At 41.6% G+C, this 15,824-nt stretch overlaps 1 protein-coding gene across 1 annotated transcript in view; it reads right to left on the bottom strand.

The window, feature by feature from the left end:
* Positions 1–9,805: 9,805 nt before the first annotated feature.
* The window catches only part of LOC127693649 (ABC-type organic anion transporter ABCA8B-like), a 74,147-nt gene continuing 68,128 nt past the window's right edge, over positions 9,806–15,824 (bottom strand). The window contains exons 36-39 of the mRNA XM_052194660.1: positions 15,560–15,700; positions 11,116–11,195; positions 10,266–10,321; positions 9,806–10,154 (exon numbers count right to left, since the gene is read on the bottom strand). Of these exons, the coding sequence (XP_052050620.1) occupies positions 10,056–10,154; positions 10,266–10,321; positions 11,116–11,195; positions 15,560–15,700 (376 nt within the window). The 3' untranslated portion in view covers positions 9,806–10,055. The remainder of the gene's footprint in view (positions 10,155–10,265; positions 10,322–11,115; positions 11,196–15,559; positions 15,701–15,824) is intronic.

Below are 15,824 nucleotides of genomic sequence, written 5' to 3'. Positions count from 1 at the left end.
CTAATGCCAAGATTTCATGTTAAAATAAAAATACAGCACAAGCAACTTCTTTTTTTTTTAATTTTTTTATTCGATATAATTTATTTACATTTCAAATGATTTCCCCTTTTCTAGCCCCCCTACTCCCCGAAAGTCCCGTAAGCCCCCTTCTCTTCCCCTGTCCTCACACCCACCCCTTCCCACTTCCCCGTTCTGGTTTTGCCGAATACTGTTTCACTGAGTCTTTCCAGAACCAGGGGCCACTCCTCCTTTCTTCTTGTACCTCATTTGATGTGTGGATTATGTTTTGGGTATTCCAGTTTTCTAGGTTAATAACCACTTATTAGTGAGTGCATACCATGATTCACCTTTTGAGTCTGGGTTACCTCACTTAGTATGATGTTCTCTAGCTCCATCCATTTGCCTAAGAATTTCATGAATTCATTGTTTCTAATGGCTGAATAGTACTCCATTGTGTAGATATACTACATTTTTTGCATCCACTCTTCTGTTGAGGGATACCTGGGTTCTTTCCAGCATCTGGCAATTATAAATAGGGCTGCTATGAACATAGTAGAGCATGTATCCTTATTACATGGTGGGGAATCCTCTGGGTATATGCCCAGGAGTGGTATAGCAGGATCTTCTGGAAGTGAGGTGCCCAGTTTTCGGAGGAAACGCCAGACTGATTTCCAGAGTGGTTGTACCAATTTGCAACCCCACCAGCAGTGGAGGAGTATTCCAATTTCTCCACACCCTCTCCAACACCTGCTGTCTCCTGAATTTTTAATCTTAGCCATTCTGACTGGTATAAGATGAAATCTTAGGGTTGTTTTGATTTGCATTTCCCTAATGACTAATGAAGTTGAGCATTTTTTAAGATGTTTCTCCGCCATCCGAAGTTCTTCAGGTGAGAATTCTTTGTTTAACTCTGTACCCCATTTTTTAATAGGGTTGTTTGGTTTTCTGGAGTCTAACTTCTTGAGTTCTTTATATATATTGGATATTAGCCCTCTATCTGATGTAGGATTGGTGAAGATCTTTTCCCAATTTGTTGGTTGCCGATTTGTCCTCTTGATGGTGTCCTTTGCTTACAGAAACTTTGTAATTTTATGAGGTCCCATTTGTCAATTCTTGCTCTTAGAGCATACGCTATTGGTGTTCTGTTCAGAAACTTTCTCCCTGTACCGATGTCCTCAAGGGTCTTCCCCAGTTTCTTTTCTATTAGCTTCAGAGTGTCTGGCTTTATGTGGAGATCCTTGATCCATTTGGATTTGAGCTTAGTACAAGGAGACAAGGATGGATCAATTCGCATTTTTCTGCATGCTGACCTCCAGTTGAACCAGCACCATTTGTTGAAAGTCTATCTTTTTTCCATTGGATGTTTTCAGCCTCTTTGTCCAGGATCAAGTGGCCATAGGTGTGTGGGTTCATTTCTGGATCTTCAATCCTGTTCCATTGTTCCTCCTGCCTGTCACTGTACCAATACCATGCAGTTTTTAACACTATTGTTCTGTAGTATTGCTTGAGGTCAGGGATACTGATTCCCCCAGATTTTCTTTTGTTGCTGAGAATAGATTTAGCTATCCTGGGTTTTTCTGTTGTTCCAGATGAATTTGATAATTGCTCTTTCTAACTCTGTGAAGAATTGAGTTGGGATTTTGATGGGTATTGCATTGAATCTGTATATTGCTTTTGGCAAAATGGCCATTTTAACTATATTGATTCTACCGATCCATGTGCATGGGAGGTTTTCCCATTTTTTGAGGTCTTCTTCCATTTCCTTCTTCAGAGTCTTGAAGTTCTTGTCATACAGATCTTTCACATGTTTGGTAAGAGTCACCCCAAGATACTTTATACTGTTTGTGGCTATTGTGAAAGGGGTCATTTCCCTAATTTCTTTCTCAGCCTGCTTATCCTCTGAGTATAGGAAGGCTACTGATTTGCTTGAGTTGATTTTATAACCTGCCCCTTTGCTGAAGTTGTTTATCAGCTGTAGGAGCTCTCTAGTGGAGTTTTTTGGGTCACTTAGGTAGACTATCATGTCGTCTGCAAATAATGATAGTTTGACTTCTTCCTTTCCAATTTGTATCCCTTTGACCTCCTTATGTTGTCTAATTGCCCGAGCTAGTACCTCAAGTACAATATTGAAAAGATAAGGAGAAAGGGGGCAGCCTTGTCTGGTCCCTGATTTCAGTGGGATTGCTTCAAGCTTCTCTCCATTTAGTTTGATGCTGGCTACCGGTTTGCTGTATATTGCTTTTACTATGTTTAGGTATGGGCCTTGAATTCCTGTTCTCTCCAAGACTTTAAGCATGAAGGGATGCTGAATTTTGTCAAATGCTTTTTCAGCATCCAATGAAATGACCATGTGGTTTTGTTCTTTGAGTTTGTTTATGTAGTGGATTGTATTGATGGATTTCCGTATATTGGTATATTGAACCAACCCTGCATTCCCGGGATAAATCCTACTTGATCATGGTGGATGATCGTTTTGATGTGTTCTTGGATTCGGTTGGCAAGAATTTTATTGAGTATTTTTGCATCGATGTTCATAAGGGAAATTGGTCTGAAGTTCTCTTTCTTTGTTGGATCTTTGTGTGGCTTTGGTATCAGCGTAATTGTGGCTTCGTAGAAGGAATTGGGTAATGTTCCTTCTGTTTCTATTTTGCGGAATAGTTTGAAGAGTATTGGTGTTAACTCTTCTTTGAAGGTCTGGTAGAATTCTGCACTGAAACCATCTGGTCCTGTGCTTTTTTTGGTTGGAAGACTTTCTATGACTCCTTCTATTTCTTTAGGCATTATGGGGCTGTTTAGATGGTCTAGTTGGTCCTGATTTAATTTTGGTATTTGGTATCTGTCAAGGAAATTGTCCATTTCCTCCAGATTCTCCAGTTGTGTTGAGTACAGGCTCTTGTAGTAGGATCTGATGAATTTTTGGATTTCCTCAGTTTCCGTTGTTATATCTCCCTTTTCATTTCTAAGTTTGTTAATTTGGATACTTTCTCTGCGCCCTTTGGTCAGTCTGGCTAAGGGTTTATCTATCTTGTTGATTTTCTCAAAGAACCAGCTCCTGGTTTTGTTGATTTTTTTGTATGGTTCTCTTTGTTTCTACTTGATTGATTTTGGCCCTGAGTTTGATGATTTCCTGCCTTCTACTCCTCCTGGGTGAAATAGCTTCTTTTTGTTCTAGGGGTTTCAGGTGTGTCATTAAGCTGGTAATGTATGCTCTCTCCATTTTCTTTTTGGAGGCACTCAGGGCTATGAGTTTTCCTCTTAGCACTGCTTTCATTGTGTCCCATAGATTTGGGTATGTTGTGTTTTCATTTTCATTGTGTTCTAAAAAGTCTTTAATTTCTTTCTTTATTTCTTCCTTGACCAAGGTATCATTGAGTAGAGTATTGTTCAGTTTCCACGTGTATGTGGGTTTTCTGTTGTTTCTGTTGCTATTGAAGACCACTTTTACTCCATAGTGATCAGATAGGAAGCATGGGATTAGTTATATCTTCTTATATTTGTTGAGGTCTGTCTTGTGACCAATTATATGGTCGATTTTGGAGAAGGTACCATGAGGTGCTGAGAAAAAGGTATATTCTTTTGTTTTAGGATAGAATGTTCTATATATATCTGTTAAATCTAATTGGTCCAAAGCTTCAATTAGTTTCATTGTGTCCCTGTTTAGTTTCTGTTTTCCTGATCGGTCCATTGAGGAAAGTGCACTGTTAAAGTCACCCACAATTATTGTGTTAGGTGCAATATGTGCTTTGAGTTTTAATAAACTTTCTTTTACAAAAGAGGGTGCCCTTGCATTTGGAGCATAGATGTTCAGGATTGAGAGTTCTTCTTGTTGTATTTTTCCTTTGACCAGCAAGAAGTGTCCCTCAGAGTCTCTTTTGATGACTTTGGGTTGAAAGTCAATTTTATCTGATATTAAAATGGCTACTCCAGCTTGTTTCCTGAGACCATTTGCTTGTAAAATTGTCTTCCAGCCTTTTACTCTAAGGTAGTGTTTGTTTTTGACCCTGAGGTGTGTTTCCTGTAAGCAGCAAAATGTAGGGTTCTGTTTACGTATCCATTCAGTTAGTCTGTGTCTTTTTATTGGGGCATTAAGTCCATTGATGTTAAGAGATATTAAGGAATAGTGATTGTTACTTCCTATCATTTTTGACGTTATTTTTTAAATTTGATTGCTTAACTTCTTTTGGGTTTGATGAAAGGTTACTATCTTGCTTTTTCCAGGGTGAAGTTTCCCTCCTTGTATTGGTGTTTTCCTCCTATTATCCTTTGTAGGGCTGGGTTTGTGGATAGATATTGGGTAAACTTGGTTTTGTCATGAAATATCTTAGTTTCTCCCTTTATGGTGATTGAGAGTTTTGCTGGATATAGTAATTTTGGTTGGCATTTGTGTTCTCGTAGAGTCTGCATGAGATCTGCCCAGGACCTTCTAGCCTTCATAGTCTCAGGTGAAAAGTCTGCTGTGATTCTGATAGGTCTTCCTTTATATGTTACTTGGCCTTTTTCTCTTACTGCCTTTAATATTCTTTCTTTGTTTAGAACATTTGGTGTTTTGATTATTATGTGACGGGAAGTATTTCTGTTCTGGTCCAGTCTGTTTGGAGTTCTGTAGGCTTCTTGTATATTCATGGGCATCTCTCTCTTTAGGTTAGGGAAGTTTTCTTCCATAATTTTATTGAAGATATTTGCTGGCCCTTTAAGTTGTAAATCTTCACTCTCATCTATGCCTATAATCCTTAGGTTTGGTCTTCTCATTGTGTCCTGGATTTCCTGGATATTTTGGGTTACAAGCTTTTTGCATTTTGCATTTTCTTTAACTGTTGAGTCCATGGTTTCTATGGAATCTTCAGCATCTGAGATTCTTTCTTCTATCTCTTGTATTCTGTTGTTGATATTTGCATCTCTGTCCCCTGATTTCTTCCCAAGGCTTTCTATCTCCAAAGTTGTCTCCCTTTGAGTTTTCTTAGTTGTTTCTACTTCTGATTTTAGATACTGGATGGTTTTGCTTAGCTCCTTCACTTGCTTGTTTGTGCTTTCCTGTAATTCTTTAAGAGATTTTTGTGTTTCCTCTTTCATGACCTCAGCCTGTTGACCAAAGTTGTCCTGTATTTCTTTAAGTGTTTTTTGCGTTTCCTCCTTGTTGGCTTTTGTATTCTCCTGGATTTCTTTCAATGATTTTTGTGTTTCCCTTGCAAGGGCTTCTAACTTTTGATCCATTTTCTCCTGAATTTCTTTAAGTATGTCCTTCATGTGTTCCTGTACCAGCATCATGACCAGTGATTTTAAATCCAAATCTTGTTTTACTGGTGTGATGGGGTATCCAGGACATGCTGGTAGAGGAGAATTGGGTTCAGATGTTGCCATATTGCCTTGATTTCTGTTAGTGACGTTCCTGAGTTTGCCTTTTGCCATCTAGTTCTCACTGGTGTTACTTGGTCTTGTCAGTGCTGGACTCACCAGTTTAAGCTGCCCCTTCCCCGTTGGCCTCTGGTGCACAGCTTACCCCCTGCACTGCCTGTAGACAGGGAGCTGCTGCCCAGGCTGATCAGATCCCGAAGCAGGCACCCGAAGGCTCCCGCTGGGGCCCACTGGATTCACCGGAGCACACCGACTTCTCCCAGCTGGCTGCCCGGAAGCCCCGCTAGCCTCTTGCAGGACCTGGAGATGTGGTGTGGCCGCCCAGGCTGATCTGGATCCGGAAGCGGAGAGAGTTGAGCTGAGGGCTTCTGCCTGAGGCCTTGCCCCAGATTGTGTCTGTGGACCAGATGGAGCCCATGTGCACTCCCAGGGAGCGCCAACGGTCTATGCTGCTGTGACCTCCCCTGTGTTCCGCTCACTCTGCTGGGCAGCCGATCCCCCAACCAGGCTGGCGCACACAAGGTTAGCCTGACTGCCCAGGCCCTGAGTCCAGGCAAAAGCCTGGGAGGCCAAGGACTGAGCAAAGTTCCCCTAGGGCTATGACTGTTAATTGGGTCCGCCAGGTGAGCCAGATGGCGGGTGGGCGTGCCCGTGCTCCCTGAAAGTGCTGGGAGAATCTGCTGTGCTAACAACCTCCTGGGCTGGTTGACTCACAGATGGCCCACCAAGCCGCCCATTTCTTGGGGTCAGTCCTGTGTCTTTTGGAGCCTAGACCCCCACTTTGTTAGCCTCAGGCTATGCCTGTTATGAGTCTGCCCGCCAGAGCTCTCTGTCGTCCTGCAGGCAAAGTGGCGGCGCGCGTGCAGGCCAGGGCAAAAAACCTCCTGGCTGGGTTGGCACCCCGATGGCCTCCCGAACATCCCAGGGCCTGGGAGCAGGCCAACGCCCGTCGGGCTCAGACTCCCGCGGTGTTGGCCTCGGATTATGTTTGTGTACCTCAGTCTGTCCGATCTCTGGAGTCTGAAACCAAGATGGAGATGAGCCTCTCCTGACTGGCGGGAGGCCGAGTTCTGAAGTAGCTTCCGTGCAGCGAAAGGCGCCGCACAACCGCAGCTGCTTGCCACCCGGCTGGTCAGCGAAGGTCAGTGGTCGTGGGCGCAGGGCCTAACTGGTATCGCCTTGGTTCCACTGCTGATGGCCCTTCAGCTGGACCAGCCACTGCTGCACTGCCTCCGCCGCTTCCACCGCCACCCACAAGCAACTTCTAATAGCAAATTTTGGCCTTCCAGATTGTGTCTACATCAGGTGGTCAGTGGGTAACTTAACTGTATGGGTACTAGGTGCTATGACAAATAGCACTTCAGTATTTTTAGCGATAACTGACCCTTCAGAGAAGCAGGTATATTAAGAGTAAATGTATGGATTTCACATTCTAGATTAGAAAAGCATGCTTAAATGTTTTATGAAGCGAAAGTTTCTGGTTTCTTTGGAGGCTTGGCTGTGCCATGTGATGTTTTTCTGGAAGCTGTCTTATGAGAGGATGTTTTCTTGAAGCAGACATGTAAGATGGCCTATGATGTTTTGTGGGAGTGGCCACTTGAGAGGGTGCATGTTTAGAAAGAATATAAATATAACCCCACAGACAATGAGAGGATGCTCTTGCATTGGTTCACAGTGCAACACTTTGCTGGTATCTATGTTTGGCATGCTGTGCCTTCATAGAGAAAAAGGCATCAAAGAACTTCTCATGATATTCAGGCTGCTTCTCACTTCCATTGTCAGGGATGGGAGAGCAGACCTGGCAGGTTCTTCTTTCTTTTTGGTTCTCCTTGAGGCAGTGGAGGGGGAAGAGTATTGGCAGACAGTAAGACTTTTGTCTTATGAGTTATGGGGTAAGACTATATTGTCTTCTGAGATATTTAGAATTGCTGTATAATAATTAAAATTTTACTTATCTAAGTCTAATTTACTTTGCTACTGTAGCTGACCTGCCTTCCGTGTTCCTCTGAGTTCAGAAACTGCAGTCTCTGGCATTTAGCCAGAAAACACCTCATCCAAAAAACAGCAGGAGATTAAGTAAAGGATTAATTGCTAGAGCCTTTTCCCTTTTGTCCAGATGCCTCTTGCTTGTCAGGTTAGGGGTAAGCTTGGAGCAATGAACTTCTATTGAACCAGGAGAAGAGAATAATGCTAGCAGAAAGAAAAACTTTTACATAAACAAATATGCATAAACTCACATAAGTTCATATATAGATTCACAATTCATGTATGTGTATTTATACATTTGCATTCAAACCAGCTTGCATGCATTCTCACAATTACATACTTACACACACACATGCAAACATCCTCACAATTCCATCCATACACACACACCCGCGCGCGCGCGCACACACACACACACACACACACACACACATACACACACGCACATGCACATATGCATATGGAGAAAAAGATAAGGACCAGTGCAGAGAGAATTCACTCATTCTGGATGAAAAATGTGCTCCAATCTTTATTGCATAGAAAATGAAAAAGCTTCTGCCCTTTTAATGCTAAATGAACTAAACCCAAGTTTGTGAGAAGAAAGCTTCATTCCTCTTAATAAGACTAAGCCTGCCTTACTATTAAGGAAAGACCTGCTCTGCCCCATGGAGAAGCTTGCTTGCTCCTTCTGCTCTTTCTGCAGCTTCTTCTTTCTTTCTCTTTGCCTCTGCATTCTGCGCATTGCTCTCTTAGTTTCCATGTTACCTATAGTTTAAGTTATTCCACTCTGCATTCCCCTTCTAATCTCACTCTTTCCTGCTCTGATGTCACAGTAATGTTCTTACTCTCAATGCTTTTTCTCCCAATGCTATGCATTTACTTATGAGTTGTTTTAGAGATGAGATCTAAAAAGTTCTCTTGTGTCCTGACTAAAAAATTATCCTCAGCTCTGTTCTAAAAAGTTCTGTTCAGATCTGCCTAAAAAGTGTTCTGTCCAAAAAGTTCTCCTCAGCCCAGTTGTCTCTTTTCTTTGTCCTCAGCACTTAAACGTCTTTCGGAATATATGATCACATGGTAAAAAGTTCATCACAAGTTTACACAAAACTTCAAATCATAAATTGAAATAGAAGTTTACAACAGAGAATGTTTACATGTATATCCATTAACAAGTTATTAGTGAAGTTTTATATAGATAAACTCAGTCGATATTTTATCTCTGTCCTACAACCTATAATAAATCATTAGTTCCCTTTCTATGACATTTGGTTATTGGTTTTACAACCTCTTGGATTGTGCTCTGAGTAGTAGAAAGTCTGCCTACTATCAGAAGCAATTAACTGGTGATACATGGGAGACTGAAGAATTCTCATTGCAGTTTTTACTATTAGAAAGAGACCTAATAGTCCTATTATAAAAGAGCTTAATAAATACTGATATAATTTAAGAAATTCTTATAGGATCACTATTAAGAATTAAGAAGTCATCTATTTGTCTATACAGTATCACTACAAGACAGTACATTTTCATAGATCTGCAGAGATTTGCTCAAAAGGGTGGACTAATACCTAGTGATTGCTATATATGTTTAGTAACAACAGGAAAAGCATATTAATAGCTTTCAAAGATAATTTTCTCATAAGCCTTGCCTACTGGAGTTCCATCGTAGATTGTAATGTTAGGTGGTCATCTCAAGAAGATCACCTGCTAGTTATTAGCTTGTTCTATGATGGCTCCTGACATTCCATGGACTCATTCTTTTTTTTATTATTCTTTATTTATCTTTCAAATGTTGTCCCCTTTCCTGGTTTCCCCATTCCCCCCAAAAATCCCATAAGCCATCTCCCCTTCCCCAGTCAACCCTCCTCCTCTTCCCTGTCCTGGTATTCCTCTACACTATGGCATCAAGTCTTTCCAGGACCAATGGTCTCTCTTCGCTTTGGTGTCTAACAAGACCATCCTCTGCTGCCTATGAGTCTGGAGCCATGGGTGACTCCATGTGTTCTCTTTGGTTGATGTTTTTCTCCCTGGGAGCTCTGGGATTACTGGGTGACTCATATTGTTGTTCCTCCTGTGGTGCTGCAAACCTCTTCAGCTCCTTGGGTCCTTTCCCTAGCTTCCCCATTGGAAACCCTGTGCTCAGTTCATGGCTGGCTGAGTGTGTCCCCCTCAGTATTTGTCATGCACTAGCAGAGCCTCCCAGGTGGTAGCTATATCTAACCATGGACTCATTCTTTTACAGTGGAGCCTTGCAGTTTCTTCTGGATTGAACTGCTACTACTGATTTTCTCTCATTTCCTATTAACCTTTCTTCTTACCTACCTTTGGTTGGTGGGCTAGATGGGAGATTGAAGCACTTAAGAACCCTCATTAAAATACAGTTTGAAAAATCTAAGCCTACAGCTTTGATACAAAAAAAAAATATCTAAAATATTTTAACTAAATATATCATACTCAGAGATGGAAACAATTGTATAAAAGTAACTGTTTATTCAACATTCTACAGAACTATGGTATCAAGTGCCCTAAAGGGATGTGGAGAAGGCTAGGCAAGCTTCCCTCTATGCAGCACTCAACCCTTTTCTCCAATCCCTGAAGAACATCAGTATGTTTATAATATAGGTCATTGATCTTATATAAAATATTTCATTGATCTCACATAAAATAGATGTCTTTAAGAAACAACACAGTCTTATGAATGAACGGGAAATATTTTTGGCTTAAGCTTCTTCCTGTGGGAGGAGCTTCCAGTTTGTGGAGGAATTTAGTTCTTCTTGAAAGCCATCTAGCTCCTGCTCCTTGGAGAGCTCTAGGAAGACCTGGGAAGGGTGGATAAGAAAGAGAGATGTCGCATGTAGCTGCAAGTGAATCAGAGTAGCAAATTATGTGTTTGCATTTTGTGGATGTTAAAGTCATTACCACGGACGCACCTGTTCCAGGGTAGACTGAGAGAGGCTGTACTCTTCCAGGTCAAAGGTCTGCTTAACTGTATAAGGAGAAACACATTTAGGAGCAATTATATTTTCTTATATAGATAGTCTCATAAGCCAACAACAAGCGCACATAATTAAAATATTAATTATGTTATGACAATTCTACCCAGATAAAATACATCAACACATTTACTTTGACTGGGGGAACACTGCTTGTACTAGGTTTACATGCTAGGTGCTTTCTGTATTCTGGGTTTAAGGGAGACATGGGGATGAGAAATGATCTTTTCTTGTGCATGAGCCAATGGTTTTGCACAGCCACATAGGAAGATGAAAATACTTGAATCAGATGATATAAATGAAAGATGCTTGAATCAGGCTGCTTTGAAAAGATTCTAGAGAAGGATGTCTGAGGTTTGCTCGGGAGAGAAGAGCTTCCTGCACTCTTTCTAAAAGACACTCAAGAGTCCCATGACTGAACTTGGAACCTTCCTCATCAACCAGAATAGAATGTGAAGGGCATGGAATAGAATTGGAGCCACACCACAACAAGAAACAGCTTTCCCCCCCCCCCCCCCAGTAAATAATATAATCCCCTGGTTTACAATGTAATTAACTATCCTGTAACAGTTTTCCTCCCCTCTCCTCTTCTCCTCTCCCATTTCTATTTCCCACACCATACTCAGCCCTTATCTCTTTGGTGTCTTGCTTCTAAAATCCAATTTAAGATTTAAGTTTTGAACTTAATGTATTATGAAACATTTCATTTCTGTTATGAGCATAGATTATTGCATGATTTAGAATAATTTCCTCCTCAGGATCTTAGTTTCTGAGAAATGGCTCTTACCCCTCTCTAACTTGAAGAAAGCTTGGGATAAAGGTTGCACGTCTTCCATTGGTAATTTGTAAACCATCAGAGGAGAGTACCTGGGATCAGAGCGAGGACACATCAGCTAAGGCACACGTAAACAAACAACAACATCACTGCCCAAGTGTTATTATTTTTTAATCAGAACATACAATTGTTAACAACAGATCTACTCTCTTATTCTTTTCGGGCGTTCTTGTTATGTGTGTTTATGTGTGTGTGTATGCACACACATATGCTAATGTGTGTTCATGGGTGTGCATGCACACTTGAGCGTCATTCCTAAGATATTATCCATCACTTTGCTTTGGTTCTCAGAGGCTGGACTGCAGTCTGCCAAGCAGACTGGGTTGGTGGACCAGTGAGCCCAGGGATTTTCCTTTTCATGCTTCTCTCTGAACATTTCCAGAGCTAGGATTACAAATAGGTATCACCATATTCTTAATATTATTTTATTTGAACTAAAGTGATTAAACTTGGGGCCTGGTTCTTGGGAGGCAAGAACTTCACTGACTAGCCATCTTCTTAGCCCATTATCAAACCTTTAAGTGCAAGATATGGACATGGTGGCTCAATGCTGCCCTGCCGACACACGGAGAGTGGTGTTGGCTCTGAGCTCACTGCTGCACACTGACCTACAGAGAGTGATGGAGAGTGGTGGTGCCTGTGTAGTCAACACTGCAAGCTGACCTACAGAGCTCATTCATCTTGTTTAACTGACATTCCTCACGTCCCTCCGCCGATTCACTGAAAGCAGCAGTTCACCGTGAGCTTCTAAGGATTTCACTATTTTAGATACCTTGCAAGTGGAACCATGCAGCATTTATCTTGATGTGCTTAGCTTATTTGCTTAGTGTGAAGTTCTCAAGACTGTATTGCAGTTTCTTTCTATTAAAGCTTGAACAGCTCCCAGGGACTAAGCCATCAACCGAAGCACACACATGGAGGGACCCATGGCTCCAGCTACATATGTAGCAGAGGATGGCCTTGTCAGGCATCAGTGGGAGGAGAGGCCCTTGGTCCTGTGAAGGCTCGATGCCCCAGTGTAGGGGGATGCCAGGGCAGGGAGGTGGGAGTGGGTGGGTGGGGAACACCCTCATAGAAGCTGGGGGAATGGGATAGGGGGCTTCTGCGTGTGTGTGTGTGTGTGTGTGTGTGTGTGTGTGTGTGTGTGTGTGTGAAACTGGGAAAGGGGATAACAGTTGAAATATAAAGAAAATATCCAATAACAAAAAAGAAAAAAAAGAGGTTTAACAGTATTCCAACACACACACACACACACACACACACACACACACACACACTCAATTAAAAAGTCTATTGTCTGCTCATTTGTATCACGCTCCCATCAGGCCCAGGGAACATCACAGAAGAGAGGCAGAAAGCCTGTCAGAGCCAGAGGATGGGGAGGACTGGCTTGAAATAGTGTTGCCAGGATACAACAGAAGAGCCACACCTATGATCTCACAGCAGCGGAGGTTGCCTGCACAAGATGTACACAATGTCAAGGTAGTTGTCAGCCCAGCATGGAGTGGGAAGGGGCTCATGAATTCCACCCTTAACCAATGGGCTTCTGGAGGAGAATCAGTTTTCTTTTAGGGCGTGGCCCTTGGTGAGCAGACTATGCTCCAGTGGCTGGCCCCTGCATGCGTGAGTTAAGGGACAAAGCAGATACAGTACAAACTGGATACAGACGGCTATTTTAAAAAATTAAAAAAAAAAACACAAAGTTAATGCAGTGTGGTGAGAAGGTGGGGGTCAGACCTTGGAAGTATTAGGGGGGTAGGAGTGAAGGGTGAATATAAGCAAAATACATTATCTGAAATTCTTTGGTTTGTTTGTTTATTTATTTATTTATTTATTTATTTATTATTTATTTTTCCCAAGACAGGGTTTCTCTGTATAGCCCTGGCTGTCCTGGAACTCACTCTGTAGACCAGGCTGGCCTTGAACTCAGAAAACCACCTGCTTTGCCTCTCAAGTGCTGAGATTCTTTAATGCCACCCCCCACCCCTCGGCCATTATTTGAAATTCTTAATGAATTAATAAAATAACATCTATTTATCTGTTAGTGGATACTTGAATATTTCCATGCTTTCTCTTTTGAAGATACTTGTTTAGTGAACACAGAGGAATAGGCATCTACTTGAGATGTTTATTTCAATTCTTTGGATTTTTTTTTTTTTTTTTTTTTTTTTTTTTTTTTGTCAATTGATGGTTACGCTCATTAAGCCCCATCAATTCTGAGCAATTGTATTTCTGCTGATAGAACACACATGTACTAGTTCTCCCATATCCTTGCCAATAGCTGCCTTCATTTTTAAAGGTAATTATTCATCCTACTCTTTGTGAGGTGATCACTCATTGTGGTTTGGATTTATAACCTGATTAGAAGTAACACAGCATTTTTAATATACTTCTAAGACATTTGTATGTCTCTGGAGAAATGTCCACTTATTTTTAAAATCAAATTATTAGGTTTGGGGATTATTTTGTTTGTTTTTTATAACTATCAGTTTCTTATCTTTTTCAGACGCAAATCTATATCAGATACATAGTTTGACACTCTTTAGTAGGCTGCCCTTTTACCTTGTTGATTGTTTCTTTTGCCCTTTAGATTTTCAGTTGATGTAATCTTATGTGCCTGAGTTTTTACGGCCTATGGCTTTGGTATTGTATCCATGAATTTATTCTCAAGACCAATGTCTCATAGGTTTTTTAGTTTTGTTTTGTTTTTTGATATTTTGTACTTCAAGTTTCTGTTAAGTCCCAATAGGTTTTCAGTTGGTTTTTTAATATGGTCCAAGTTTGGACCCAGTTTCCTTCTTTTTCTTTTTTGTTGAAGATTATCTCACCTGTCCATTGTATTTACTTGCCACTTGAGCTTAAGCTAAGATGACCATATAAGCATGGCTTTATGAATTCTCTATTCTCTTCTGTTGGCCTACATGTCTTTCTTCACACAAATGCCATACTATTGCATCCCACAGGAGGATTAGGGGGAGAATAAGACTCAGAGGATTCTGTGCTCTTGGGTCCTTGAGTGGAGTGAATAGCTAAGCTCAGATGCTAATAGAGGATGAGCCTGACACGCCTTTGGCCTCACTGTCAAAGCTGAACACTGACACTTGGTGGTTTCTTCTTCTTCTTCTTCTTCTTCTTCTTCTTCTTCTTCTTCTTCTTCTTCTTCTTCTTCTTCTTCTTCTTCTTCTTCTTCTTCTTCCTCTTCCTCTTCCTCCTCCTCCTCCTCTTCCTTCTCCTCTTCTTCCTACCCCTCCTCCTCTTCCTCCTCCTCCTCTTTTTCCTCCTCCTCCTCCTTTTCTTCCTCCTCCTCCTCTTCCTCTTCCTCCTCCTCCTCTTCCTCCTCGTCCTCCTCCACCTCCTCCTCATCGTTCTCCTCCTCCTCCTCCTCTTCTTCTTCTTCACTCTGAAACTATCACTTTCTCAGTGTTTCATACAGGAGTGGAAACCTGTATAGATGACTACTGAATGCCAATCACACTCCTCTTACCCAATCATATTCACTAGAGAAGAATGTAATTTCTGACAATGAGACAAGTTCATTACTGTGTAATATCAGTAATGGAGATTTAGTAAGTAACTTTCTTTTTTTTTTTTGATAAACATGGACATCACAGAGGTTTAGAGTATATTTCATAATATACTTTCTCACAGCATATGGGGCAACCATTCTCATACCCTGCTCATTCTCTACGCCTCCATTATATATTTGTTTGACTATGGGGTGTACACTGAGTCACAGCACTGTTTAAATGGCTAGACTCTCATAAAAACATTTTTGGAATCACAGTGTGTGTGTGTGTGTGTGTGTGTGTGTGTGTGTGTGTGTGTCTGTGTGTTTGGCAGAGCATGCCTATGCAGTGATCAGATATTTGTGTGTCTTTCCCTGTTGCTCTCCACTATACTTTTTGAAAAAGGGTCTCTAACTGAACCTGGATCTCACTCGTTCAGTTAGACTAGCTGGCCATCAAAAGAACAAGATTTACCTGTCTCCACACTTGGTGTAGGGATTACAGGCTGTATAATCACACTGGGCTTTTAGTGTGGGTGTAGAGTAACCAAATTCAGATTCTCACGCTTGCACGGCAAACATGTAATGCTGAGTTAGTTACCTTCTAGCCCCTCAAACATATTATTTTAGTTTAGAATGACAATCTTGACTCCAAAAAATCTTTGTGAGAACGAGATGATATAAGCCAAGGACGGTACATAGCACATAGTAGGGCCACAGCATATGGTGCGTTTGCTTTCACACCAGCTTTATCTTCTCTGCTTTGTTTTCCATCAAATATCTATCGAGTAATTTTTCAGCCAAGTTTTCTTTCAACTGACTACAAAGCAGCATACCTGACAGGGGGAAACCAACATTTGGTATCAGATCAAAGCCAAACAGCAGCTTTACCGTTCCTGCCTGGCAGCCCGGGGGAAAAGCCTGAGGACCTCCGTGTTGAGGGGCTCCACCTGCTCGAGGGTCTTCACCTTCATCTCCAGCAGGTAGTCTTTGCCAAATTTGCTTTTGAGATGTTGGATGGATCCTATACACCTGGGAATCAGAGAAGGGTGTGTTCAGAATAGGGAGAGAGAAGTATGTGCGGCAGTGTTTGAAAACCTTCAGCTTGCTACCAGGTCTGTCTCAGGGTCCTTGCTGTTAACTGGGGGACTTAGCA

The sequence above is a fragment of the Apodemus sylvaticus genome, chromosome 10, assembly GCF_947179515.1.
Source record: "Apodemus sylvaticus chromosome 10, mApoSyl1.1, whole genome shotgun sequence".
Classification (NCBI taxonomy): Eukaryota; Metazoa; Chordata; class Mammalia; order Rodentia; family Muridae; genus Apodemus; species Apodemus sylvaticus.
This window is presented reverse-complemented; position numbering and strand designations above follow the sequence as displayed.